The 25670-nt window shown below is 41.6% G+C and overlaps 1 protein-coding gene and 1 long non-coding RNA gene across 6 annotated transcripts in view; one reads left to right on the top strand and one right to left on the bottom strand.

The window, feature by feature from the left end:
• DPP4 (dipeptidyl peptidase 4) overlaps positions 1 to 1732 on the bottom strand; it is a 93245-nt gene extending 91513 nt beyond the window's left edge. For 2 of the 5 annotated variants that reach the window (XM_064287053.1, XM_064287054.1), the window contains exons 1-2: positions 1458 to 1732; positions 458 to 545 (exon numbers count right to left, since the gene is read on the bottom strand). In XM_064287053.1, the coding sequence (XP_064143123.1) occupies positions 458 to 545; positions 1458 to 1463 (94 nt within the window). In that variant the 5' untranslated portion in view covers positions 1464 to 1732. Of the gene's footprint in view, positions 1 to 457; positions 546 to 1457 lie in introns of those variants that run through there. The other 3 variants (XM_023542885.2, XM_023542886.2, XM_064287055.1) reach the window with 2 other exon arrangements.
• Positions 446 to 10802, top strand: LOC111749444 (uncharacterized). Its single transcript, XR_010322302.1, has 3 exons — positions 446 to 555; positions 1923 to 2051; positions 2336 to 10802. It is a non-coding gene; the product is annotated as an uncharacterized LOC111749444 (long non-coding RNA).
• Positions 10803 to 25670: the final 14868 nt, after the last annotated feature.

Here is a 25670-nt window from a genome sequence, read left to right as displayed (position 1 = left end):
ACGGATGAATTCCCATCGTATCTGAAGGAAAACAACCACGGTGCCCTGTGCACTGTCTTTTCTCAAAACTGTAATTTGGGACTTTCTTTTTCAACTTTTTCCCCTTCGAGACATCCTTACCGGTAAGTTTGGGGTCTTTAAATACTTTCTCTTTGCCTTCAAAGATCGCACCCCCAAAAGTGCTTTTTAAATTTAATAAAAAGAAAAATCCGAAGACTTCCCCCTAATTTCAGGAAGTATACATTTGTTATGTGTAACAAAACCTGGCGGTTGCAAGGCTCACAGCCGAAATACTGGAGTCCCAGCAACGTGAATCCAGCCGCCACACTAGGAGCAGCTACAACCCAGCGCGCTGGTTCAAATAGCCAGCAAAATCCCTTGGTCCTCTTAGTGTGGTAACACAGAGTCTAACTCTAGCTTCCAACTGTCTTATCTTTTCCGAATGTTTCAAACTTACTGTCTTTGTTCAGCATAACCACGGGCACGGTGATGATGGTGATGAGCGCAGCAGCACCCAGCAGTCCCAGGAGAACCTTCCACAGTGTCTGCAAGCAGGTCAGATAATGTCCGATTAGAAGGAAACATTTGGTCCCAGTCTGGGTAAGAGGGTAGGAGCCCGGGCTTCTCAGGGGTCAGGGAGATTTGAGGATAGCGCGAGTTGGAAGAAGGGGATAGGGGGCTGGGAGCGCTTAGCGTGCGCCTGCCGGAGTTTACTAGGGCGAGTGTCCTTGAACTTGTGGCCTCTGAGCACACTAGCTTTTCTACCCTGCCTGCCTGAGGCGAAGTAAAGATTCGGGCTTGCGTTTTGTGGGTGGCTCTCCAATCCTCCAAGACTCGGTACTTGGGTTCTAGAAGAAACCTTTCTTTCTGGTCCGAGAGAGAGGAGAAAGAGCCCTGGGACGTCCCTCCCCCTGTCAGAGAGTGGCCCTGGGGCTTCTGCCTAATGGGAGTCCCCGATCCTTTCTAAGAAGCCCTGCTGGTGCAGTGATAAGCGCTGTGCCGATAACCAAAAGGTCGGCGGTTAAAACCCACCAGCCACTCCGCAGGAGAAAGATGGGGCAGTCTGCTTCCGTAAAGAATACAGCCTTGGAGACCCTACTGGGGCAGCTCTACTCTACCCTATAGGGTCGCTATGAATCAGAATCGACTGTACCGCAATGGGTTTGGTTTGAAGGGTTTGGGTCCAGCTCCGCGAGCTTTTGGGGCAGTACGGGAAGAGTGGAAACCCTGGTGGCGTAGTGGCTAAGTGCTGTGGCTGCAATCCAAAGGGTCGACAGTTCGGTTCCGCCAGGCGCTCCTTGGAAACTCTATGGGGCAGCTCTACTCTGTCCTATAGGGTCGCTACGGGTTGAAATCGACTCAACGGCACTGGGGCTTTTTTTTTATGGGAAGAGTGTGGAGAAGAGGCACCTACAAAGCGACCCTGAGGCAGGAGAAGTGTGAGTCGCGCTACTCACCTTCATTGTGGGAGTCTCCACGGAACTGAGCTTTCCCGAGCAGGAGCGCAGGCAGAAGGCACCGCAAGCCGCCGAGAAGGGCGTTCTGCTCCGCTGCTAGGGGCACAGGCACTCGGCGCTCCCAACTTTCAGCCGCGAGTTAAACATTAGTGAGCAGTCGGCCGGCTCGGTATAAAGGCGCCGCGGGCCCCGAGGGGGGGCCGCAGGCGAAGGCGCGGCGGACGCGGGGCAACTGGCATCCCGACCTGAGGGTGCCCTAGGGGCGCCTCCATCCGGGCAGTGCAGGAGCTGGGCTGCAGCCCGGGCGCACAGGGTGCAGGCGGCTCAGGGACGCCGCGCGCAGGAGGGCCCGATGTGGGCACTCGGGAGGGGTTAAGGGAGTGCCAGTCGGTGGACTTGGAGACCCGAATTTGGCGACGCGGGGGAACAGGGTCCGTCTTTGCTGAAAGGGATGTTGGTTCTCAGATCCTTCAACCTTGCGGGGACGGGCGACTGAACCGAGGCCCAGAGAGGGTATAGGGCTTGGCAAACCCACACAGCTCACTGCAGGCTTCTGGAACTAAAACCTAGGCCTCTGCCTCTTGCTAGTGAAAGGTATGCTGGGGTGGGGTGGGGTAGGGTGGAGTGGGGTGGAGTAAGGGGTGGGAAGTGGGATCTCTAAAGCTGTCTGGAAGACAGAGGAAGAAAAGGCTATTGTTCACGTTTGAATGGCACTTAGAGGTTAAGTACCTGGATTCACGCTTTGTCCGGGGAATTTCCCACTTGTTTTGCAAGCTTACATTCTCACCAAGATTCCAAAAATAATACCACTAACACTTAAGTGGAACTTACTTTTTCCCCAGACACTCCCCTAAGCATTAACTCTGTTTATTTTACAGGGAGGGAGTCTAGGCACCAAGAGGTGAAGTCAGCAGCTAGGAGGATGTGGAGCCTGAATTCAGAGGCCACGTACTCAATCTACTCAACAAGGCCTCTTATCCTTCTCTCTTGGAAAGTGGTTCTGGAAAAGAAGGAAAGGTCATGTGTGGCTTCCCCTTTCCCCAGCTCCCCATTTTGACCTGTAGGTTTGTTCATCATCATTTATTCATTCATTTATCCCATGATTTTTCCATTTATTCATTCATTTCATGCATTTTCGAGGGGCGACAATGTGCTGCTATTCTAGAGCTGGGAATAGAAGTGGGACATGACAAATGAGGTTCTGCCTTTGGTGCTTTCAGTATGAAATACACAGGTAAGCATTTGCTTTTAGGGGGCCTCTATTCCTACTTTCTCTCTGAGGGTGAGTACTCCTACTCCTTAAAAGTCCCCCTCAGCTTGTTCATTACAACTGAAAACAAAGCCTCAATATCCATAGTTGTTGTCAGGTGCCAGCAAGTTGGTTCTGACTCATAGAGACCCCATGTACAACACTGCCTGGTCTTGCACCATACTCACAATTGTTGCTGTGTTTGAACCCATTGTTGCAGCCACTGTGTCAATCTGTCTCGTTGAGGGTTTTCCTTTTCGTCACTGACCTTCTACCTTACCAAGCATGATTTCCTTCTCCAGGGACTAGTCCCTCCTGATAACATGACCTAAGTACCTGAAACAAAGTCTCACCATTCTTGCTTCTAAGGAGCATTCTAGCTGTATGTCTTCCGAGATAGACTTGTTTGTTCTTCTGGCAGTCCATGGTATATTCAGTATTTTTACCAACACCATAATTCAAAGGCATCAATTCTTCTTTGGTCCTCCTTAGTCATTGTCCATAGTTAGAGGTAAAAGATAAAAAATGCAAAGTCCTATGAAGCATTAACACATGATTATGAATAAGTTCAACTTTTCACTCCAAACCAGACCTTGCTTCTAAACTCAGGGATCTTTTCCTCCTTGCCCATCAGTTGCATACGATACATACATATACTCACCTCCCAAATCCAGAGGCTCAAACTGAACTATTTAGCTCCTCCATCAGCCACTTCCCACCCTTCTCCCATTATCTCTACATTAAATGTATCTCCATTTGTTACTCAAAAAAAAAAAAAAAAAAAAAACAGAACTAAAAATTTCAAACATCTTAGTGTTTCCTTCTCTACTTTCCTGCTGCATTCACTTGGCCACCAAGTCCTCTCAATGCTGTTTTTACAAGTGTCCCTCAAATCCATCCCCTACTCCCTCATCCAACTGCTAAGGAAAGGAGTCAATAGTGTTACTCGAGCCTGAGTGAGCTGGAGCTGTGAAGCAGAGACTGCCCAGCTAGAACTACAAAGAATTGTGCCATATTGGAGGATCAGTGTTGGCCTCTGCTCTTGGCAGTTTGGAGACTCAACAATGATGGTAGCAAAATCAGCCTTGAGGGAAGCCCATATAGTCGAACTCATTTTTATCCTCCATGCCTGCCACCATGGCAGTGTACATTGAGCAAAGCCTGGGGACACTGGGGAGAGGTTGACTGATGTTTACTGGACAGATCATCTTGTTCTCTGGAGGACATTACATAAGACACATATTTTCATGCTTTGTGCCTGTCCCAAGAGATTCTTCAATGTACTTCCCCCGACCCTGACCTTTTTGTCATCAGTCTTTCAATCTTGTTTTTTCCAAGTCCCTGACCAGCTGACTAACCCATTAATCACTGCCTATGAGTTTTTTTTTTTTTTTATGAGTCAGTGTAGATCTTATATCAGGTCATCTCTCTTTCCATGGAAAATGGACAAGTAGATATAGTGGTTGACATTCTATCAGGAAGATTTCCCTGTCTGCTGTATTTCACAATACCCCTGGGAAAGACTATGATACAGCAGCCATCCACTCATTGCTAGTACCAGCTTACTTTGCATAAGGCTGACTTTTCCCTCCTCTGTTACTTGGATATAGGGAACCTCCCATAAGGCTTTAAGTGTGTATTTACATAGACACATTGAAGCAGTAGAGAAGGTATTATAGTCTAATTCCTACTGATTTTCTACTAGGGCACAGTAGCAAGAGAGAAGCTGCTTTTTCACAAATAGTGACTAGCCATTGGCTATGAAGCTGTATGTAGCTCCAGGTGATCCTCACCTCCTTGTATGCATGCCATCATGTAGACCCCCTCCATACTGAATCGTGGCTGGCCTTTATGTCCAGTAAAATGCTGTACAAGTGACAGAGTGTGACATCTTAGGCTAGGTCATAAAAGACTGTGACTTCAACCTTGTTCTCTCTTGGATCATTTGCTCTTGGGAAAGCCAGCCACCATGTCATGAGAATACTCAAGCAGCCCTTTGGAGTGATCCACATGGTGAGAGATACAACAGCCAGCACCAACTTGCCAGACATGGGAGTGAGCCATCCTGTAAGCAGATCCTACAGCACCAGTCAAGCCTTCAAATGATTGTGGCACTGGCTGACATCCTGACAGTAACCACATGAGAGACCCCGAGCCAATAGTGCCCAGCTAAGCCATTCCCAAATTCCTGACCCAAATAATAAATGTTTATTGCTGCTATGTTTGAGGATAATTTATTATGTAGCTATAAATAACTAATACATTGATAAAAGAGGACATGGCTTTGCTCCAAAACCCTAGGGATCCCTGCAGTGATTCTCCTATTGGGGCTTTCCAGAGGCTTTAAACAGTATTTCTGTCTGTCACAGAAACTTCCAATAACTATCGTATCTGATAGGTCATAAGATCCAAATGGCAGAGCAGCTTGCAATGTAGCTTAAACCCACTGTGGAGCCTTTTCTTGCTCTAACCCAGTGCCGTCCAGTCGATTCCGACACATAGCGACCCTATAGGACAGAGTAGAACTGCCCCATAGAGTTTCTAAGCTCCATTAAAAACAGACAGCCTTATAGGTTACTGTGTAAATAGACTATAGCAGAACTCTCAATTGTAATAAATGGTGTCTCCAAAATCCAGAGTTGTTTCTCTTCGTCGTGGGCATACAAGGTGCAGTGACTTAACTTTCACATTAGAGGGTGTTATAAATTGAATTGTGTTGCCCTAAAATGATGGTTAAGTCCTAATTTCTGTACCTGTGAATAAGACCCTGTTTGGAAATAAGGTCTTATAACATGTTATCAGTTAGGTTAACATAAGATCACACTGGAGTAGGGTGGGTCCTGATCTCATATGACTGTTGTCTTTATGAAAGAGGAGACGGATACACAGATACAGGGTGACAGAGAAAGGATGCCATGTCGTGCTGCTGCTGCAAGCCTGGATCTACCAGAAGCTAGGAGAAGCATGGAATAGATTTTTCCCTCAAAGCCTCAGAAGGAATCTCCATGATTGTCACCCTGATTTTGGATTTCCAGCCTCCAGTACCATGAGACAATAAATTTCTGTTCATATAAGCCACCCTGTTTGTGGCATTTTGTTACAGTAGCCCTAGGAAAACAATACAGAGAGGATATCCTGACATATTCCAGGCCATCAATTTCCTTGAAATTTAGCAAAATTTTAATGTGATTTATCCTCTACTTTGTGGCCACATTTGTCTCACTAACGCATTTAAGGAACTTCACCGTTTATGGGGTCAATTAACATAATGTCAATAATATGATGTTCTGTGGAATATGGAATATCAAGATAACCTAGGTCCTGTGTTCTGTGGGATTATCAAGATCACCTAGGTCCCATTAGACTATATATTAGATGTACAAGATAGTTGACATATTCCTGAAATAAGATGGTAAGAATACATTGCTGCCCCTTCTGGGTAAAGGAAAACTGTTTTGGGTGGTCCTTCTTATTAATTAGTCTGAAGAAAAAAAATGTTTGCTAGATTTATAGTGCCAGGTGCTACAGAATGTATTGTTTGATCCAGTAAAGCTACCAGACCTGAAATCGCAGCTAACTGGTATCACTACTTGATCCATAGTTATCTTCCATACTCCATCTTGCATAGGCTAAGTAGGCAAGTTAGTTGAGTATGGGACACTCCTACATCTTTCAGGTTTTTAGATAATGACACCAATCTCTACACTTACCAGGCAAATGCAGTATTACTGTTGATTTACTATTCTGGTGTGGAGAAGCCATTCCAGGGGCTTACACTTGGCCTTTCCTACCATAATTTATCCTCTTCGTGGGTCAGGGAATAAATGTTGAGATTCTTCCAATTGCTAAACATATCTATCTGAATATGTTGGAACTTAAAATATAATCATAGAACGGGCCATTGTGAGATGGACTTGACCCCAGGGTTTATTCAAAATCAGACTCCAGACCCCCGATTCTGATCACTTGTGGTAGGCTTAATCTCTGGATCCTGTGAATGTTACTTTACACGGCACAAGGGACTTTTCAGGTGTGATTAAATGAAGGATCTTTGGATGGGGAGATTATTCTGGGTTACCTGGAAGGGGCCAGATAATCACAAGTGTTCTTATAAGTGAAAGAGTGAAGCAGGAGGGTCAGAAAAGACGTGATGATTAAAGCAGAGGGAAAAGGGAGAGATATTTATTTGAAGATGCTATGCTGCTGGCTTTGAAGATGGAGGAAGGGATCATGAGCCAAGACATGTAGGCGGTTTCTAGGAACTAGAAAAAGCAAGGAAATGGATTCTTCCCCTAGAGCCTCCTAAAGGAACGCAGCCCTGCTGACACTGTGATTTTAGCCCTGTAGGACCCATTTTGGACTTCTGACCTCCAGAACTATAAGCTAACAAATTTGTATTATTTAAACCACTGTGTTTTTGGTAAACTGTTACAGCAGCAACAGGAAACGAATACGCCACTGGACCACAATAGTGTTCTAATCCCATAAAAATAGCAACATAGTATTGTTGTTAGAAGCAAGGATGGCAAAACTTTGTCTCATGTACTTTAGACATATTATCAAGAGAGACCAATCCCTGGAGAAGGACATTATGCTTGGCAGAGGGTCAGTGAAATAGAGGAAGACCCTCAGCAAGATGGATCTACACAGTGTGGCTGCAACAATGGGATCAAACATAGCAAGGATTGTGAGGAAGTTGCAGGACAGGGCAGTGTTTCATTCTGTTGTGCATAGAGTTGCTATGAGTCAGAATTGACTTGATGGCAATGGGTAGGTGGGTGGGAGGTCTGGTATATCCCTTTCCACAGTACATTTTCAAACTTAGGTAATTGGCAATGTCGTTTTGGGGAAGGCTTAGAAGAAAACTTAAAGTATGTACTTGGCAGCATTGCAGGGTCCTTTCTCAAAGGAACTTGGCCTTTTTTTTTAAAAAAAACCCAAGGTATTCTGGGTCTCTAAACTGGTTTGATTCTTGGAACTTGGTGAGAAGCCATGAATTCCTATTATAGCAACTTACATCAGGTTTCTGCTCACCAGACCTAGAATTTTTCTGATTACACAAATCAAGCCATTTTTTAGAAGGCTGCCCATTTATGTCGTTCTTAGGAACCTCATGATAATTCACCACCACCATTGCAGATCAAACATTCTAATTACCTTGTCCCTGCAACTTTTTATGGTAATAGGCCCTCATTGGGTCACGTGGAATGAAATATAGCCCTGGAGGGATACAGCACACCAGACTGCAACAGGAAGGTGATAAAGATCAGGAAGAATAAATATCTTGGTCTCTGCTCCCTTCTTTTAGTATCTTGCCTGTACTTCCCATTAGCCAAACACAACTGAAGTCAGAGGGCAAGGAGTCTGGATAATAAAAGATGCTATCTGCAAGGGTCAACCTCCTAAGGTATAGAGCAAGGATGAGAAGGGTGGAGAATGGATGGAAGGGCTCGAATGAAAAATAACCAACTAACCAGCATAACTCCTGCAGGTTGTTGTGGTTAGTTTCTGCTGAGTCCTTTCTAACTCTTGGTGACCCCGTGTGTGCAGGGTAGAGCTTTTTCATAGGGTTTTCAATTCTGTTACCTTTTGGAAGCAGATCACCAGGCCTGTCTTCTGAGGAACCTCTGGGTGGGTTCGAATTGCCATCCTTTCAGTTAATGGTCAGGCTCTTACCCATTTGCGCCACCCAGGGACAATTAACTCCATTGTAAACAAAAAAAAGCAAATCCTTTGCTGTCAAATCGATTCCGACCCATAACTCCATTATAGTAGTTGTTATTTGCTAAACACTGTCTCCTCATGAAGACTGAAAGTGTTTCATTTATTCCTCTATCCTTCTTTCTCTTTTATCCTCCTCTCTCCAGTGCCTAGCAAAGCACCTGGAACATATCAGTAGTCAATAACTATGGATTGAATAAATGAAAAAATAAAATGAGAGATGAAGAAAAGTTAATCACATCAAATCCTTTCTCTGTGTTCTTGAGGGGCTGGAACAGGAAGCCTGGAAGAAATGGGAAAACACATGTGTAGAGAGGGGAGAGAGAGAGGGAGGATCCTGTGTAGGGGGCAGGGAGTGGTGAGGGAGCTACAACAGAGTTCAGTCCTCATCTTCAGCTCTGGAGGAGAAGTAAATAGAGTGCAAAGGTATTTCTTTGTTTTTCTGCTCACTGGACACTTGCCCTCAACCTAATCAGGGAATTCTGCCCCACCTATGCTAGGAATGACTTCTTGCTGCTCTAGCACCAAACCCTCCATTTCACCTCCTTTGGACTCCAGATTAAAGCTCAGGTATTCCAGGTTATCTTCACCATTGATCCCATCTATTTCTGTTCAGTTTCCTGATTTCCATACCTACCATACTTGGGAAGGCTGTTCTGCTTGTTCTACGGGTCAAACCTATTTACAGCAAAATCCAGTTTCACCAAGAGATATGTGGATGATGATAAATAGCTGGATAATCCCATGGATTTTGCTATATGGAAAGGAGAAATTTCAGGTTGAAGAAATAACATACACACAGAGGTGTGGGTAAGGAAGCTGGAGAATCTTTAGGGAATATCTGTTAGTTTAGTTTCACCAGAATATAGAGTAATCTAGAAGGTATTGGAAAAAGAAGTTTGGACATGGGTATATTATTCAGACTATTAAATTCAATATTCAGTGTTAGTAGGGAGCCACTGAAAGTTTTTCCAGGGAAAAGAACCCAGTTAGACTTAAACTTCAGATATAAGGGTCAGGCGATATTGTACGCTGGCTAGATGAGAAGGGGAAGAAGCGGAGGTGAGGGGAGATTCAATAAAGTCTGGATATTGCAGAATTACTTGCACAGGTGACTCTGGGGAATTTGTTATAAAAGATTTAAACCATGTTTATTTATAGTTGTCAACATTTAACTCTATAAAAACTGGTCCTTTTGGCTCTATTCAGAGGTTCCGCAATTCAGTAACCCCAAATAATGGATTCTTTTATACTCAGTCCTCAGTAAAGTTCTTTCCCTACCTGTTTAGACTAGAACACCAATAAAAAGGTTAAAGAGGACTTTGTTATTCCTTTGATGGTGTCCTTTGGATAGTCTGTGGGGTTTTTTTTATTTGAAAAGTTTGCCTCTCTTAGCCCCAACCTCAGAAATAATTACATGACTTCATGAGATTAAGATCCTTAGAGCCTGATTCTCACAACGTGGCTGCAGCTATGATGACATCCTCTCCTTTGTGTTTTCCACGCTGTAAACATGTATCAGATGTGATGGCAGTGGTGTACATGTATGAGGCAGGTATTAGGGTTTGGGATGGAGCAGTAGGGACCGGGTTATAATTTAGGAAAAGAAATAGCAAGAACCAGTAGAACAGGCTGGGGGCAGGCCTCAAACTAAACTAAAAAGAGAGATCTAATTTGCCAAGGGAGGAACCACCTACTCTCTTTGAGCAGTGGATCACACAATCGAAAATCCTTATCTAAGAGGGCCTCCTGATTTTGTGCATGCCATTCCATAGATAACAATGAAAAGAGAAAAGAGTTCATGTGTGGTATTGGACTTGAGTGAAAAATGAGTCTGTAATTAATTTCTTCTTTTTTTTTAATCCAGTTATCCAAAGTTCATAACGTCATTTTAGTGAATTAAATATTCAGCTTAAATTTATTCACTTAAGACTCCGCTTTTTCTAAGTAAGATGGTGGAGTTAAACTGACTACTCACATCACATCCATTTTGGACAGACATCTGGTTTCCGCTGCTTGAGTTTCTCTTCGTAAAGAAGATGTATGATGCAAAGGAATGACTACAAAGGAAACTGGATCTACTAAGTAATACCACATGGTAGACTTTGCCATGGATATGTGCTAAAACCTTTATTCTGGTGATATTCTTCATCCTTGGTGAGAAGAAAGGACTACAGTTGTCCTGGGAGGATGTTTGAAGATCCAGAAACTACAGGCAAATGTAATTCACTAGGGATGGTTGGATGCTGTTTGACTCCCTAGCTGAAAAGCATAGCTTTAGGTAGAAGGATTTAGGTAGGCTCTACAACACTGTTTTTCAACCTTTTTTTTTTTTTCTTTATCACCCCACCAAGAACAATTTTGCCTTTTTTTCCCTAGCCCCTCCCCGAAGAAACTTTAATACCACCAAAAAAAAAACCAAAAAAAAAAAAACCAAACCTGTTGCCATCGGGTCAATTCTGACTCATAGCAACCCTGTAGGACAGAGTAGAACTGCCCCATAGAGTTTCCAAGGAGCACCTGGTGGATTCCAGCTGCCGAACTTTTGGTGAGCAGACGTAGATCTTAAACACTGCACCACCAGGGTTTCCTTTAATATCACGGCATACTATATTTCTGTTTATGTACTGTATATATCTGTGTTTCATACATAAAAAGAGTAAGATTTTTTGTCCAAGACACAATTTTATTCCCTTGGGGGTGCATGCTCTGTAGATGCACACAAGTCCAACCTGAATGTGGCAGTTACTGAGGATCAGCTGAATATCATTGCTTTTTTAAAGTGCTAGTTCCCACAAATGATAGAAATTCTGAGTTTACTCTGGCAAAGCTAACCTCTGCAATCTTAATGCCGAGACTGAACATGCAAACAGACAAGGGCCAGACCCATATATGACAATAGAGCTCTGGCCCATAACCTCTACAGTAATTAACCTAGAATGGTCAGGACGTGGTCAATGACTGTCAGCTTCCCTACCTTCTGCCCTACTTCCAACTCAGGACCAACTAGAAAAAGCCAAATATGCTCCTCAAATCAATCACATAAGATGCCCTGATTACTTAACTTGCCTCTAGCTTCCCCATGCCCCAAATCTCCAATCTGAGCATATACTAAGCCTTTTCTTTTTTCACTGCAAAGCTTTCCTACTCCACTGGCTGCCTTTGTGTATCTGCCAAACACAAGTGATGGTGGCTGCTTCCCTTGCTATGGTACGCTCTGATTAAATAGCCTCTGCCTGTTCTCAGTTGGATGGCCTTTGTTTATTTTTACAATGTGGAATGAAGATGCACCCACAGAAGAGCTTACACACTTAAAAAAACACAGTAGATAGTAATTCTCCCTGTTCCCCATTCCAATGTTTCAGCAACAAGCATGACCTCTTTTTTTCAACTACCTCCAATGCTGTGATGTCATTATCATTATTTATCTTGTCCTTTGTCAGCCGCAATACCTTCATGCAATCCAAAGATGTGTCCACTTTTTCTCCACAATCTGACTACAGCAGTCATAACAATCCAAGATGCCTGGAAATGCAGGCAGGTGCTAAAAGACTTAAAGTCATTCAACAGGAGTGTTATAGATTGAATTGTGTCCAAAAAATGTGTTGAAATCCTGACCCCCGCAAAACCAAAAAACCTAACCCATTGCCGTAGAGTCGATTCTGACTTACAGTAACACTGTAAGGACAGAGTAGAGCTGCCGTCATGGGGTTTCCAAGGCTGTAAATCCTTACGGAAGCGGGCTGCCACATCTTTGTCCCCAGGAGCAGCTGGTGGGTTCCAACCGCTGAGCGAATCGAACTACCGGCATTTTGGTTAGCAACTGAATGCTTTAACCAAAGCACTGCACCGCCGAGGATCCTTCCCTTTATAATATTGCCTTCAAATCAGTTCCCTCAGGCAAAGACTCATCTTTCCCATCCCTTTCTCCTCTATCAAACTTTACCTATTGTGAGGAATAGACTTGAGTGAAGGTTAAAGGAATTGACATTTGCATTTTATCAGGACTTTGGAGGCCAGGGGGCCCTTCCTGCTAAAATTTGTGCCAAGTAAACCCTGCACATACCTCCGTTGCTGCCCTTCCCTTATTATGTTTAAACCATCTGTTGACTTTCTCTCTTATCCTGCTTTGACTCTGGCAGGCATGTTTTATTAACATTTCCAGAAACAATGGCAGTGCTGGGCTGGTGTAAACTCAGCAATGTGGCAAACCTGTGAGCACATAAGACTGTTCTTCCAGCCACTCCCCGTTTCGTGGGAAGGCCCATAGAGAAGGTCAGAGTGAACTTTAAAGTTAGGCAAGCCTGGGTCTGCAAGCCAATTATTATAGGTCCTGGGGGCTTTTTTGTTTGTTTTATTGTACTCACTTCACAGAGTTGTGGATATGTAATGAGGTAATGACTGAGTTATCTCAGCTACTCTAAGCCTCATCTACATGCTGATGATTTCTCAGTGTATCCCTTTGGTTGGGATCTCGCTTCTGAATTCTGAGCCTCCTGGAGGTCCCCACCGGGGTGACTCAGAGGCCTATCCAATGCAATTTAGCCAAAGTGAGTTAATCATTACTGGCCGCCTTCCGCCCCCTCTCCACCCCAATAAATTTGATCCTTTTTCATCATGCAGTGCCTCATGGAGAGGCATCACCAGCCCTACGGCAGAAACCTCATAGTCCTCCATGATGCCTGCCCACTTCTTATCTCTTTATTATCTCTTTTATTTGACAAGGAGCAGATTATCCAATAGACAAGGTAAGCACAGTACTGACCTTGCTTACCAAATTACCTGTAGTGAACAAGTTCACATTTTTTTGACCACAACAAAGACTCTGCTTCTGGGTATGTCTGGCATTTGTCTCTCTTCCAACCCCACAGCACCTTCCTACAGAATCAAAGCCTTTTTTCGAATTCATAATCCCTCACAGGTTTTGGGTTTTGGTGGGTCACAGGGGCAGATGAATCAGTAAGCAAGGTAAGCACAGGCTTACTTGTACTTACTTACTAATCTGTAATGAACAATTTCACAAGGATTTCACCACATCAAAGATACCTGGCACATAATAAATTTGTTAATGTCATCTCTCTGCATATGTTCATTGACACCCTGTGAGTTCCAAGAGTCCGTTTTGCCTTTGAGCTCCTTTGAGGCTTTGTATCCACCCTATCATGCCATAATATACTTTGCTGTCTGTCAGTTTGCAGTGTGTAGAAAAAAATCTGGTTAGCTGCTGCTTGACAGCTGGAAAAACAGAGCTGCACCGGAGCCAAACATTTTTGTACCTCAGAAAAGTAGGGAGGAAAGCCTCCTTCCTCACGCGGCTGAATCATCGCATTCTTTGAGAATCTTGGACAAAGATAACAAAGGAATATTATACAACATGGAGAAACAGAAGGAGACTAAGCAGACACAAAAATGATTAAATGACCAAATGTTGAAAAATATTAACCATAAGACTAAAAATAATTGTGAGCAAGTTTGGAGAGGAAAAGTCTGTGGGCTAACATTCAGTTGCCCTGAAGAAAGGCTGTGCATGAACAGGCTCCAGACTGAAGGTTGGTGAACAGATGTCACCAGCCTCAAGAAGGAGAGGAATGTGCAACAGACCTAGACTGCTCTTTGAGGAACTGAGCCAGGGGAAAAAAGATAATTCACTAGGGAAAAGACAGCATTGTTTGCAGTTGAAACCGAAACATCAACAAAACATTAGAGTGTCCTAAGTTCCATGTGACCCAGGCAGAGAAGAGAGGTGATTAAGTAATAATCACATTTCCTGGGTAAACCCACTGCCATCATCGTGGAGTCAATTCCGACTCATAGCAACCCCATAGGATGGAGTAGAACTGCCCCATGGGGCTTCCAAGAAATGGCTGGTGGATTTGAACTGCTGACCTTTTGGTTAGCAGCCATAACCCTTAACCACTACGCCACCAGCTTTTCCATTTCCTGGGTAGTAGGTGTATTTTTAGAGTCCTAGGGCAATGCAGGTGGTTAATGTGCTTGGCTGCTAACCAGAGTGAAGTCCTCCCTGAAGCACCTCAGAAGAAAGGTCTGGCAATCTACTTCTGAAAAATCAGGCATTGAAAACTCTATGGAGCATGGTTCTACTCTCACACACACATGGTGCTGCCATGAGGCAGTCAATATAATGGCAACTGGTATTGGTAAGTGTAGGTTTGTATTTTTCGTTTCTGAATGAGCACTTTAAAATCCCAATAGATTTTCAAAATACATTACAGAATTTCTCTAGAAATCCAGAAAACTTTGGTTTGGGTGGAGTTGGGGGTGGTTGGGTCAGACCTTTGTGGTCACGCGAACAAGCAATTCTCATGTTCCAATCTCTGTCTTACCTAGTAGCTAATGCTTGAGAGACAGGTGGGGTAGTAAACAGAGCATAGGCTGGGGAGGAGTGGGGCAGTTTCCTGCTGCTGTGTGACATTGGCATGTTGCTTTTTCAGTTTAGGTTTCAATAACTTTGTTGGGCAGCCCTTTGCAGGGATTGTAAGGATTCAAGAGGTCGATAAAATGCTTAAAACACTTATTAAAGGGCACATGGTAAGCTCAAGGAATGGAAGGTATCCTGAGCATTATTTTTCATTAGCACTGTTGTTCTCTAGCATTTTTTAAAATTTTCTGGTGGGATTTCTGAGGTATTGCCCTACCACTGGAAAGGTAGAGGAATCAACTTCCCAAGGTCAAAAGAGTTTCTGATTAGAAGGAAGGGGAGAATTGGTTTCCCAGATGAACTCGCTAGCTAAAATGGGATTGTGAGAAGCATTTTATTCAACAGTTTGTTCCACAGCTGGTGTTTGGGCTATTGGGAAGGGAGGTGCTATAGAAGTGTATTGTAATAATTAAAGCCCTGAAGGAGGCAGGAAATTGTGTAAGAAAATGTATTATCTAATTCTTGCATGTATGTTCATCTTCTCTGCCCAATAAGAATGTAAACACTTTATAGTCAGGGACCATCTCTTCTAGTTTGTATTTAAAATTTTGTTTTTCTTAGGATTTTCAGGAACTAAAAATGTACATATGGGCAAAATAAATGTAAAAATTCAAGCTACTTCCATTGCTAAATATGTAGCTTCAAAGAAATATAGTTAATAAAAGGTATAAATGGCAAGAGTTTCTGATGCTGCTGGTGGAATCATTGCATGCTACCAAAGTGGCAAGATATGGCAGCCCTCAGCCCTGGGCAGCCCTGCAACCTTAGCCTGCTGGTCTCTGCAGAGCCCTTGCCCTCATCAGGTCTAACCTCTCTCCTGGGTCTTAGAGGTTCGAGGATCCAATGTGGCTGTACCCTTACCTCAGAGGGCCTGCTGTTCTCCCCAGGCCTTTCAGCTGCTTTGAGACAGGAGCCCACAAGGAGTTCTTACTTCTAGGGGGAGTGAAATAGCCCATCTGGCCCACCCACGTTCTCAGATTAAAGTCCGTGGATCTTCCTATTTCCTCAAGATCTTCAATCTGTCTTACACTATTGAAGGTAATAGTGGACAATTTTTAGTAGCTTTTGCTTCCCTGTTGTCTTGAAAGGCATAGACTGAGTAAAGTAAATTGATCATTTATGTTAATAACTGCCCTTTGAAGTTTTGTTCAAACAGAATTTACTGTAAAACAAGCCATTCTTCATTGTTTTAGTGAAGATCGTAAACTTAAACACACAGAGAACCTGATTTCTGGACCTTTCATCTACTCCACCTCCCCTGTTGGATTAGTTAAATCTTACAGACGGGTGAACTACTTTTAATAAGCATTTAACAGGATGGGCATGTGCTATATAGATGTTGGAAACCTGGTGGTACTTTGGTTAAGTGTTAGGCTGCTAACCAAAAGGTCAGTGGTTTAAATTCATCAGCTGCTCCTTGGAAACCGTATGGGCAGTTCTACTCTGTCCTGCGGGGTCGCTGTGAGTTGGAATCTACTTGGCTACGGGTTATATAGATGTTGGAATGGTGGTGGCACAGTGCTTCAGAGCTTGGCTGCTAACCAAAACGTCAGCAGTTTGAATCCACCAGTCGCTCCTTGGAAACCCTATGGGGCAGTTCTACTCTGTCCATATGGTCCCTATGTGGACTCATGACAACGTTTTTGTTGTTGTTGCTGTTATATGGATGTTACCTCCTTTAGGCATTTTGCTTTTGGGTGACTGCTGATGATCCAAAGAATGACCTGTCTCCTGTCAATACCAGCAAGTCAGATTAAGAACTCTCCCCGGCCCCTTTCAGACACCTTGAAAGTCTTAACATTTTCATTACTTCATTGCTAGAGATTTTTCCTCTGGATGCTTCAATATTTTCAAATGAAGAGTTGCTCTTTAGGGGTCACGAGACATCGTCAGTTGCATCAGTGAGGGAGTGTTCATTTATAATCATTTTTCCATGCAGTTCTGTGTGATGAGATTTGACCTGGGTTAGTTGTTTTCGTGCCTTCTTCTCAGTATTCCTGAGAAACTTAGCAAACATTCATTGATAGCTGTGGTGGTGAAAGTTGTGTGTCCACTTGGTTGGGCCATGATTCTCAGTAGTTTGGCAGTTATGATGTAGTTTGGCAGCTATGTAATGATGTATTTACATCCACAATGAGATCTGATATAATGTAATCACCTCCACGCTGAGATACGCTATGAGCAGCCAATCAGGTGAAAGAGAGTTTCCTTGGGGTATCGTCTGCATCAAATAGATGTGAACTTTTTGGCAAAGCTTGCTGGCTTTTGCTCACTCTGAATTCTGCCTCTGGCCTCCAGTTCTTGGGACTTGAGCTAGCAGCTTACCTGCCTATCTTGGGTTTGTCAGCCCCTGCTGCTACGTGAGTCAGGAGAAGCCTCCAGCCTGACCCATGAACTTGGGACTTTCCAGCCTCTACAACCACGTGAGCAATTTCCTTGGTATAAATCTCTCTCTCTCTCTATGTATATATACACACTTCACTGGTTTTGCTTCCTAGAAAATGCAAGCTAAGACACACTGTACTCTCCCTTTTTCACATCCAGTCCACAGGTTCAGCCCTCCAAATTCACAGTCCTTAGTGCCACTCTTGAGTACAGGTCACCTCCACCTCTATTAGCTGTCCCGACTCCAGACTCCCCTATCCCTCCACCAGTTCTCTATATTCTGCTCGGAGAGACCATCCTCAAGTGCAATCCTATTGCTTCCAATCCCTTGAACATGTCTATAAATCCCTTTGCAACACCACCTTCATTCCCACCATCCCCACACCCTCCCCAGTATTGCCCTGTCCTTTACTTCCAGGCCTTTGCTCATTCAGCTCCCTCTTCCAGGAACACTCTCTCCAACTGAATCCCCTGTTTCCTATACCTGCCCCCTGCTTATTTTTTAAAAAATAGTATTTTATGGCATTTTCCCCGAGAGTTTACACAGCTGATTAGGCTCCCATTAACAATTTCTACACAAATTATTCTGTGACATTGGTTACATTTTTTTTATAACGTGTCAACATTCTCATTAATTCCATTCTGGTTGTTCTGTTTCTAGTAATCTGATTTCCTTGCCCCTTACCTTATTATCTTTGCTTTAAGGTGATTATGGACCATTTGTGCTCATATAGATGATTTTTTAGAATAGCTCAGTACTCGTGGATTATATTCTTTATTTTTTGAGCCACTCTGTTGATTTGCTAAAAGGTAGCCTCAGGGACTAGTTTCAATTCAAAGTTTAAAGAGTATCTCAAGGCGATAGTCTTGGGAGTCCTCTAGCCTCAACCAGTCTAGTAAGTCTGGACTTTGTAAGAATTTAAGTTCTGTTCCACATTTTTCTCCTGTTCTGTCAGGATCCATCTACCATGGCCCTGCTCAGAACATAGGTAGTTGTAGTGGGCACCGTCTAGTTTTTCTGGTCTCAGGGTAGATAAGGCCGTGGCTCATGTAGGCTATTAGTGCTGCAGAGTAGCTTTTTCTCTGAGTCTTTGGTTTCTGTCTTTCTCTTTTGCTCCAGATGAGTAGAGGCCAATAGCTGTATCTTAGATGGCTGCTTTCAAGCTTTTAAGACTGCAAATACTACTTACCAAAATAGGAGGTAAAACATAAACTTTATGAACTATATTATGCCAATTGACCAAGTTGTCCCCTGAGACTATGATCCTAAGCCTTCAAACCCAGAAAAACAAACTTGAAAAGTGTTTGTTTATAGCTAAGATTTATCCATAACTGTGTCCTCTATGTGGTTTATTTTTTATATATACACATATGTACATATATAAACGCATATGAATATATATATGAATATATATACATGCACACACATACTTGTATATAGATTACATATAAAAAACAGATACATCTATATGTGTATGCATATGTACACACATACATACACCTGTGATCATTAAGGTTGTGTGTCAACTTTGCTGAGCCATAATTTTCAGTGGTTTGGCAGTTATAGTGTAGTTTGGTGGTTGTATGATGGTGTGATCACTTCCATGATGAGATTTGATATAATGTGATCACCTCCATGATGGGATCTGCTAGGACATTTCCTTGGGGGGTATAGCCTGCACTGAATGTAAGTGGACTCTCCCGCAAGGCTTCAGGCTTTTGCTCTCTCTGGTTTCTACAAATGGTTCCTGTTAGTCTGACCTCTGGTTCTTGGGACTTGAGCTAGCAGCTTCCCTGAAGTCTTGCCTGCTGATCTTGGGATTCGTTGGTCTTTGCAACCTTGAGCAAGAGCCCTGCTGTCATGGATTAAATTGTGTCCCCCAAAAATATCTGTCAACTTGGCTAGGTCATGATTTCCAGTATTATATGATTGTCTACCATTTTATCTTCTGATGTGATTTCCCTATGTGTTGTAAATCCTATCACTATGATGTAATAAGATGGATTAGTGGCAGTTATATTTATGAGGCCTACAAGATTAGATAGTGTCTTAAGCCAATCTCTTTTGAGAAGTAAAAGAGAGAAGTGAGCAGAGAGATGAGGGGAACCTCATACCACCAAGAGAGCAGCGCCGGGAGCAGAGAGTATCCTTTGGACCTGAGGTTCCTGCCCTGAGATGCTCCCAGACCAAGGGAAGACTGATGCCAAGGACCTTCCTCCAGAACCAACAGAGAGAGAAAGCCTCCCCCTGGAGCCGGCACCCTGAATTCGGACTTCTAGCCTACTGGACTGTGAGAGAACATATTTCTCTTTGTTAAAGGCATCAACTTGGGGTATTTCTGTTACAGCAGCACTAGATGACTAAGACACCTGCTGACTGACCTGCCCATCTTGGGTTCACCAGCCCCTGCTGTTTTGTGAATCAGGAGAAGCCTCCAGCCTGTACTTTGGATTTGAGACTTTCCAGCAACTACAAACGCATTAGCCTTTGCCTTGTTATAAATCTCTTTATATAGAGACTATATACTGGTTTTGCTTCTCTAGAGAACGCAGCCTAAGACAATACCCAAACACATATATGCATATATACACACATATGTAACCCCACACATGTTTTTATTTTTTGGCTGTGGTTGATGTGGTTGCAAAATTATGTATGTTTTATCATTTACCAAAAATGTCCTTTTCTCTTGTGTATTTCTTAGTGGCATCAGTTACCTTGGTCAAGCCGTGCACACTTCACCCCCATTCAGTGGTACCTTTCCCATCATCAAAAATAAAAAGTGTCTATTATCTATAGAGTGATTTCCCCTCTTTCCCCCATCCATCCCTGGTAACCAACAATGAACATTGATCTCTGTTGTATATATGATAATCTTTGTCCCATAAAAGTGCAATCATACAGTATGTGTTCTTTTGTGAATGATTTATTTCACTCAGTATAATGTCCTCCAGATTCATCCATGTTATATTATGTTTCAAGAACTCACTGTTATTCTTTATGGCTGCATAGTATTCCATTGTATGTATGTACTACATTTTGTTTATCCATTCATCTGTTCATGAGCACTTAGGTTGTTTCCATCTTTTTGTTATTGTGAATAATGCTGCAATGAATATGGGTGTGCATGAGGTAACCCCTGCTTATCTTTAAAGACTCAGCTTAGATGCTGTTTCCTCCAAATCACCTTCCCAGACCCTGAAAATCTGAGTTCCCCTAGCACCTCTACCCTCCTCCCTATGTAGTACTTACTAAACTATATTATCATTAACTTTTTGCTTTTCTGCAAACTTCTGTAGTCTGCAGAGCTCCTGGAGGGCAGATCCCTTGTCTGTCTTGCTCACCATTGCGTTCCAGGGCCTAGCTCAGCGCCTGGCTCAGAATAGGTATGCTTGCTGAATGAATGAATACGTGCATATAGAGAGACAAACACACAATGGTGCTTTGGGTAGAGCTCCTATCTTTAAAGAATTTATACTCTGTTTTACTTTCTGTACATTTGAAGACTGTGTGGATCAGTAGAAAGAACATACTTTTTAATTAGATCTGGATTTATATTCTAGCTTTAAACTGTACCAGCTATGTGAACTTCAGTTATTTATCCAACCTTCCTGAGCCTCAACATAAGAATCAGTGAAGGGATAAAAGATGTTTACCTTGTGGAGTTCTTGTAAGTATTAAAATAATATATGTTAAATACGTACTGTTAGGCACTCAATAATAAGCAACTCCACTTCCACTTAACTCAAATCCCTGCTTATCTTACCAGTGGACTCAAGATGCTCCTCCTTCACTTATGTGATTACAAATGTACACAATATTGAAAAGCATGTTGAGAAGAAGAGAATAAAAGAACTAATATTTATTTAAAAATATTCATAAGTGTAATACATTTGAAGAATATGTATATATCTTCTGTATCTTCTATATATACTGATGATGTAGTGGTTAAGAACTATGGCTGCTAACCAAAATGTCAGCAGTTTGAATCTACCAGGCACTCCTTGGAAAACCACATGGGCCAGTTCTATTCTGTCCTACAGGGTCACTATGAGTCGACTCAATGGTAATGGGTTTGATTTTTTTTTTTTTTTTATGTATATCAAGAATTCATAAATATTTAAAGTACTGTAGATTAAATGATTACTGCATGGATAAGTAAAGTAAATTTAAAATTAGTTTTAATAGGCCTAGCTCATTTTTATGGTGTGGGATTCAAATTTTTGGCCACGATTAAATTTTATAGTCTGTTATTTTAAAGGAGCCCTGGTGGCCCAGTGGTTAAGAGCTATGGCTGCTAACCAAAATGTTGGCAGTTCGAATCCACCAGCCACTCCTTGGAAACCCTATGGGGCAGTTCTACTCTGTCCTATACGGTTGCTATGAGTCGAGATTAACTCGACAGCAACAGGTTTATTATTTTAAACATTGTTTGCAACTGAATAAATATTTAAATTTTTAAATTCTGAGTGTAAGTAATTAAACATACTAGAGGTATATTTTTATACTTGGTAACTAATGATATAAAGTTTAGATTAAAAACTGTTTTAAAATAATGATCAAAACCAGTAACAATTTTACTTTGCTTTATAATGAGTCACAGATATACAGAAAAAAGATCTAAGAACTCCTTCATTGTCAGTATTTTCCCAGTAAAGGCATATACTAAACTAGGACATAACAGAGTGTGCCGAGATAGCCTTATTTTCACAAAATTCACAACCCAAGGGCTAGTTCTGCATGTTTTCTTTGCCTGCTGGATTGTGGCTGATCATGGCCAAGTGTTTCAATGCTGTTGGTTTGGCTCTTAAATGAAACTGGATCCTGACAACAAAGTTCACGAATTATTGTCGGCTTCTCTGCATAACTTAGAAGCATCTCCAAAGGCATATGTACTATTGCCCTGGCAGACATATACATGAGTACAGTGTAACACCTCCATCCTCCATCCTCCATGCTTGGCAAGTTAATGTGGATGTTCATTTTTATAGCCGCTAACTTATTAGCTGTGGATTACGTTGTCACTTTGTGTGTTACATTTCCAAGCATGAGAAGTGTGAGTGAGTTCTAAGACATGTGAAATGAAGGATCAGCTCACAAAAGCTGGTCTTGAAGGCATCAGAGAGTAGGGATAAAGACTTCATCATGCAGTTCATAGAGCCTGCCAATTCCTTGATTGACAGCTCTCTGTATGGTAAGTCTTGAGGGATTGGATATTTAAATCTTAATTACAAAAAAGTGTTACAGAATACTAAAAATCATTCAAGGAAACTGAAAGGCTTATAATGTAGCATTCCTCTATTAATCTCTTACACAGAATAAATTTGATTGACACGATCCATACGAATAGTGTAAAAGGAATTTAGGAAATCAGTACAAACCTGAAGGGAAAAATTTAAACCAGGTGCCACAAAATTGTCCTATTGTATAAATTCAATTGCCCCACAATTATGTACAGAAAAATAAAGCACAGTAAGACTTTATTATAGGATATAATCTTAACTGGCCAAAAGAACTAAAATCTCAGTAACAGAAATCCAACAATACAATATAAATAGCTGCTTTGCTTAGAAAAAAAAATCATAAGAACTTATTACAGAAGAAGAATGGATTTGATTCCAAAAGCTAGAAATAAAACACCTGTTTAAAGAAAAGTTTAATAAGTGAAAATTGAGAAACATACAAATAATGCCAGATACACTTATTCAATAAACAATTATTATGAGGCCATTTGGGCCCAAACCCTTTGGCAAATGCAGACAATATGAAGATACTGATGGCAGGGTTATAGTCCAGTGAGAAAACAGATCTTAGTGATATGGTGTCATTATGGTATAAATAAAAGCTGGGGTATCTTCTGTTTGCCTCGTATTCCGCACAACCCCATAGCTACTCTTCACCTTTCTCCACCTTTCCTGAGGAAGCCAATCTATATGGACTACATCAATGAGTTCCCTTGCCCTTTGGTTTCTTGTTGGGTTTTGCCAATGGTGACCTCCAGTAGCAGATCAGAGGGAGGCAGATGTGTGAGGTCAGGGTATTTAGCCCCCTCAGCTTCTTCCACAGTGGACTGCCTGCATCTGTTGACCAAAAGTCACAGCTCCTTTCAGGTAATGGCCTCAAATTATCCATTTGAATGTGCCATCTGTTTCCTGCCAGCCACTGACTGATGCATTGTTGGGAACCTTATGGGAAATCCAGAAAGACTTCACAGAGGAAGTGATACTTGAGCTGAGTCTTTAAGGAGGAGTAGGATGATTGCAGCATAGGGCAAATGGAAGGAAAAGAAGAAACCAAGACATTTGGAGTGAACTCTGAAGGCCTTGTGTTTCCTACAGAGGCAATAGGACACTTTGCTGGGTTTCTAAGCAGAAGGCAGCTGATAACAGAATAAAGCAGTGTTTCTCAAATCCAATATATGCACCTTTTTAAAGGGAATATTTTTGGGGGAATTTTTCATGTTGACTTAAATTGTTTTTATTATAACTATATGTACTAGTTTTAACTAGTTATATAGAAACTTCGTTTGCTTATAATTTTTATCCAGCTATAAAGAATAGGGTCACTATAGAGGTGCTATGAGTCAGGATCAACTCGACAGCAACGCGTTTTTTGTTTGTTTTGTTTTAAACAATTTACATAACACATAAAAACAAAACTATGTGAACACTAAAATTCAATTTAATCTTAATTTAATGTGGAGAATGTTTTGCTAAAATAAGTTCATGAAAAAAATGAGTAAGTTCGTTAATCATTAAGGAGTTCTGTATGCCTACAATACCTTGTGTTTTGAGATGATTCAATTCTTCCACTTCTTTTTTGGCGCTCAAACTATTGTGCATTTTTTATCTATAGAATATTTTTATAGGAAATTTTAGTATTGCATTTGCTAATGAAAAAGGGAGGGCTTTTAGATTCTTTACAGTTTCAGCTGTTGAAAATATTTGAATAGTTACCAATGGTTTTAAATTTTTTATGATCTACTTAAATGAGTGAATTTTGGGGGGGTTGATGTTGGATACCAAGAACATGAAGAGATGATCATTTAAAAATCTTATCCAGGGCTAGGGGTGTGAGTTGGAATGGCAGTGGTTGCTAACAAGTACAAGATTTCTTTTTGAGGTGATGAAAATATCCTAAAATTAGATTGTGGTCATAGTTGCACAAGTTGTGAATATATTAGAAACCATTGGATTGTACACTTTAAAGGGTGAATTGTGTGGTATAGGAATTATATCTCAATAAGGCTGTAAAATTATCTTAATCACAGGTAACTAAACTATGAGGTTAGAAGTCAGGATAATGACTATCTTGGGGAGGAGGGTGACTACGAGGCAGTATAAGGTGGGGCTCTAATGATGCCTTTTTGATCTGACTGTTTACAACTGGGATGTATTCATTCTGAAAATTCATTAGGCACTTAATGACATGATTGCCATTGCTATATCAAAAAAATGCAGGGTATGCATAGAAAAAAAAAAATTGTGACAGGGATAATGACTTTCGATTACTTTTAGATAGACTGCATTTTACCATTCTCCTAAAGCACACTATTCTTTCACGATAAAAATAATCTATTATTAAACTATAACATATTAATATAACATTTATAGAAATATAAAAGTTATTATTTGGAAAGACTTGTTTCAGAAAAGCTTATAGCCATTTTATTTTAGAAAATATGATATAAAAATTATGTTCATGGAAACAAGCTTGAGTTTCTTATTTAAAAATTCAAAAGATATTATTTGGAAGTTTTATGGAAATTCCAAAAATTCTACATTTAGAATCCTTCCTCATACATAGCATTATGTTTTTATCACAATACAAAAAAAGCATTATGTTTTTATCACAATACAATAGCATAGTATAAAAAAGTTCCTCTAGTTCTCCCATGATGTACTCTATAAATATTATCATTTTTGATGAGTTTATGAAGGGGATCCAGAAGAATTGCTTCCAGAGATGAAGGGTGCCTCAAGAAGGGACGATCAGAAGCTAGCTGAATGGACATGGGGAATACAGGGTGGAGAGAAGGAGTATGCTGTCTCATTAGGGGAAGAGCAACTAGGAGTACACAGCAAAGTGTACATCAATTTTTGTATGAGAGACTGACTTGATTTGTAAATTTTCACTTAAAGCACAATAAAAATAAAAAATAAAAAAATAAGGGAAAATCAATATTTCTTTCCTGACCTGGATGCCTGCCTAGACAGTGACTAGCTGAAATTTCACTATCCCTATTGGAACAGAATAAGCAGGGAGCTGGAGAGAGGTACCAAGGTAGAGTGAAGAGTTAGCAGTGATCCTCGCACCCTTTGGTGTGGCAAGGGTGCGTGAGTTTTCTCTGGATCACTTGAACTTCTTGTGCAGTAGCCAGGCTTCAACTATTTTGTCAGTACCCTACCCCAAAGGGCT

Source organism: Loxodonta africana, chromosome 6 (assembly GCF_030014295.1).
Source record: "Loxodonta africana isolate mLoxAfr1 chromosome 6, mLoxAfr1.hap2, whole genome shotgun sequence".
In the NCBI taxonomy this organism is placed as follows: Eukaryota; Metazoa; Chordata; class Mammalia; order Proboscidea; family Elephantidae; genus Loxodonta; species Loxodonta africana.
This window is presented reverse-complemented; position numbering and strand designations above follow the sequence as displayed.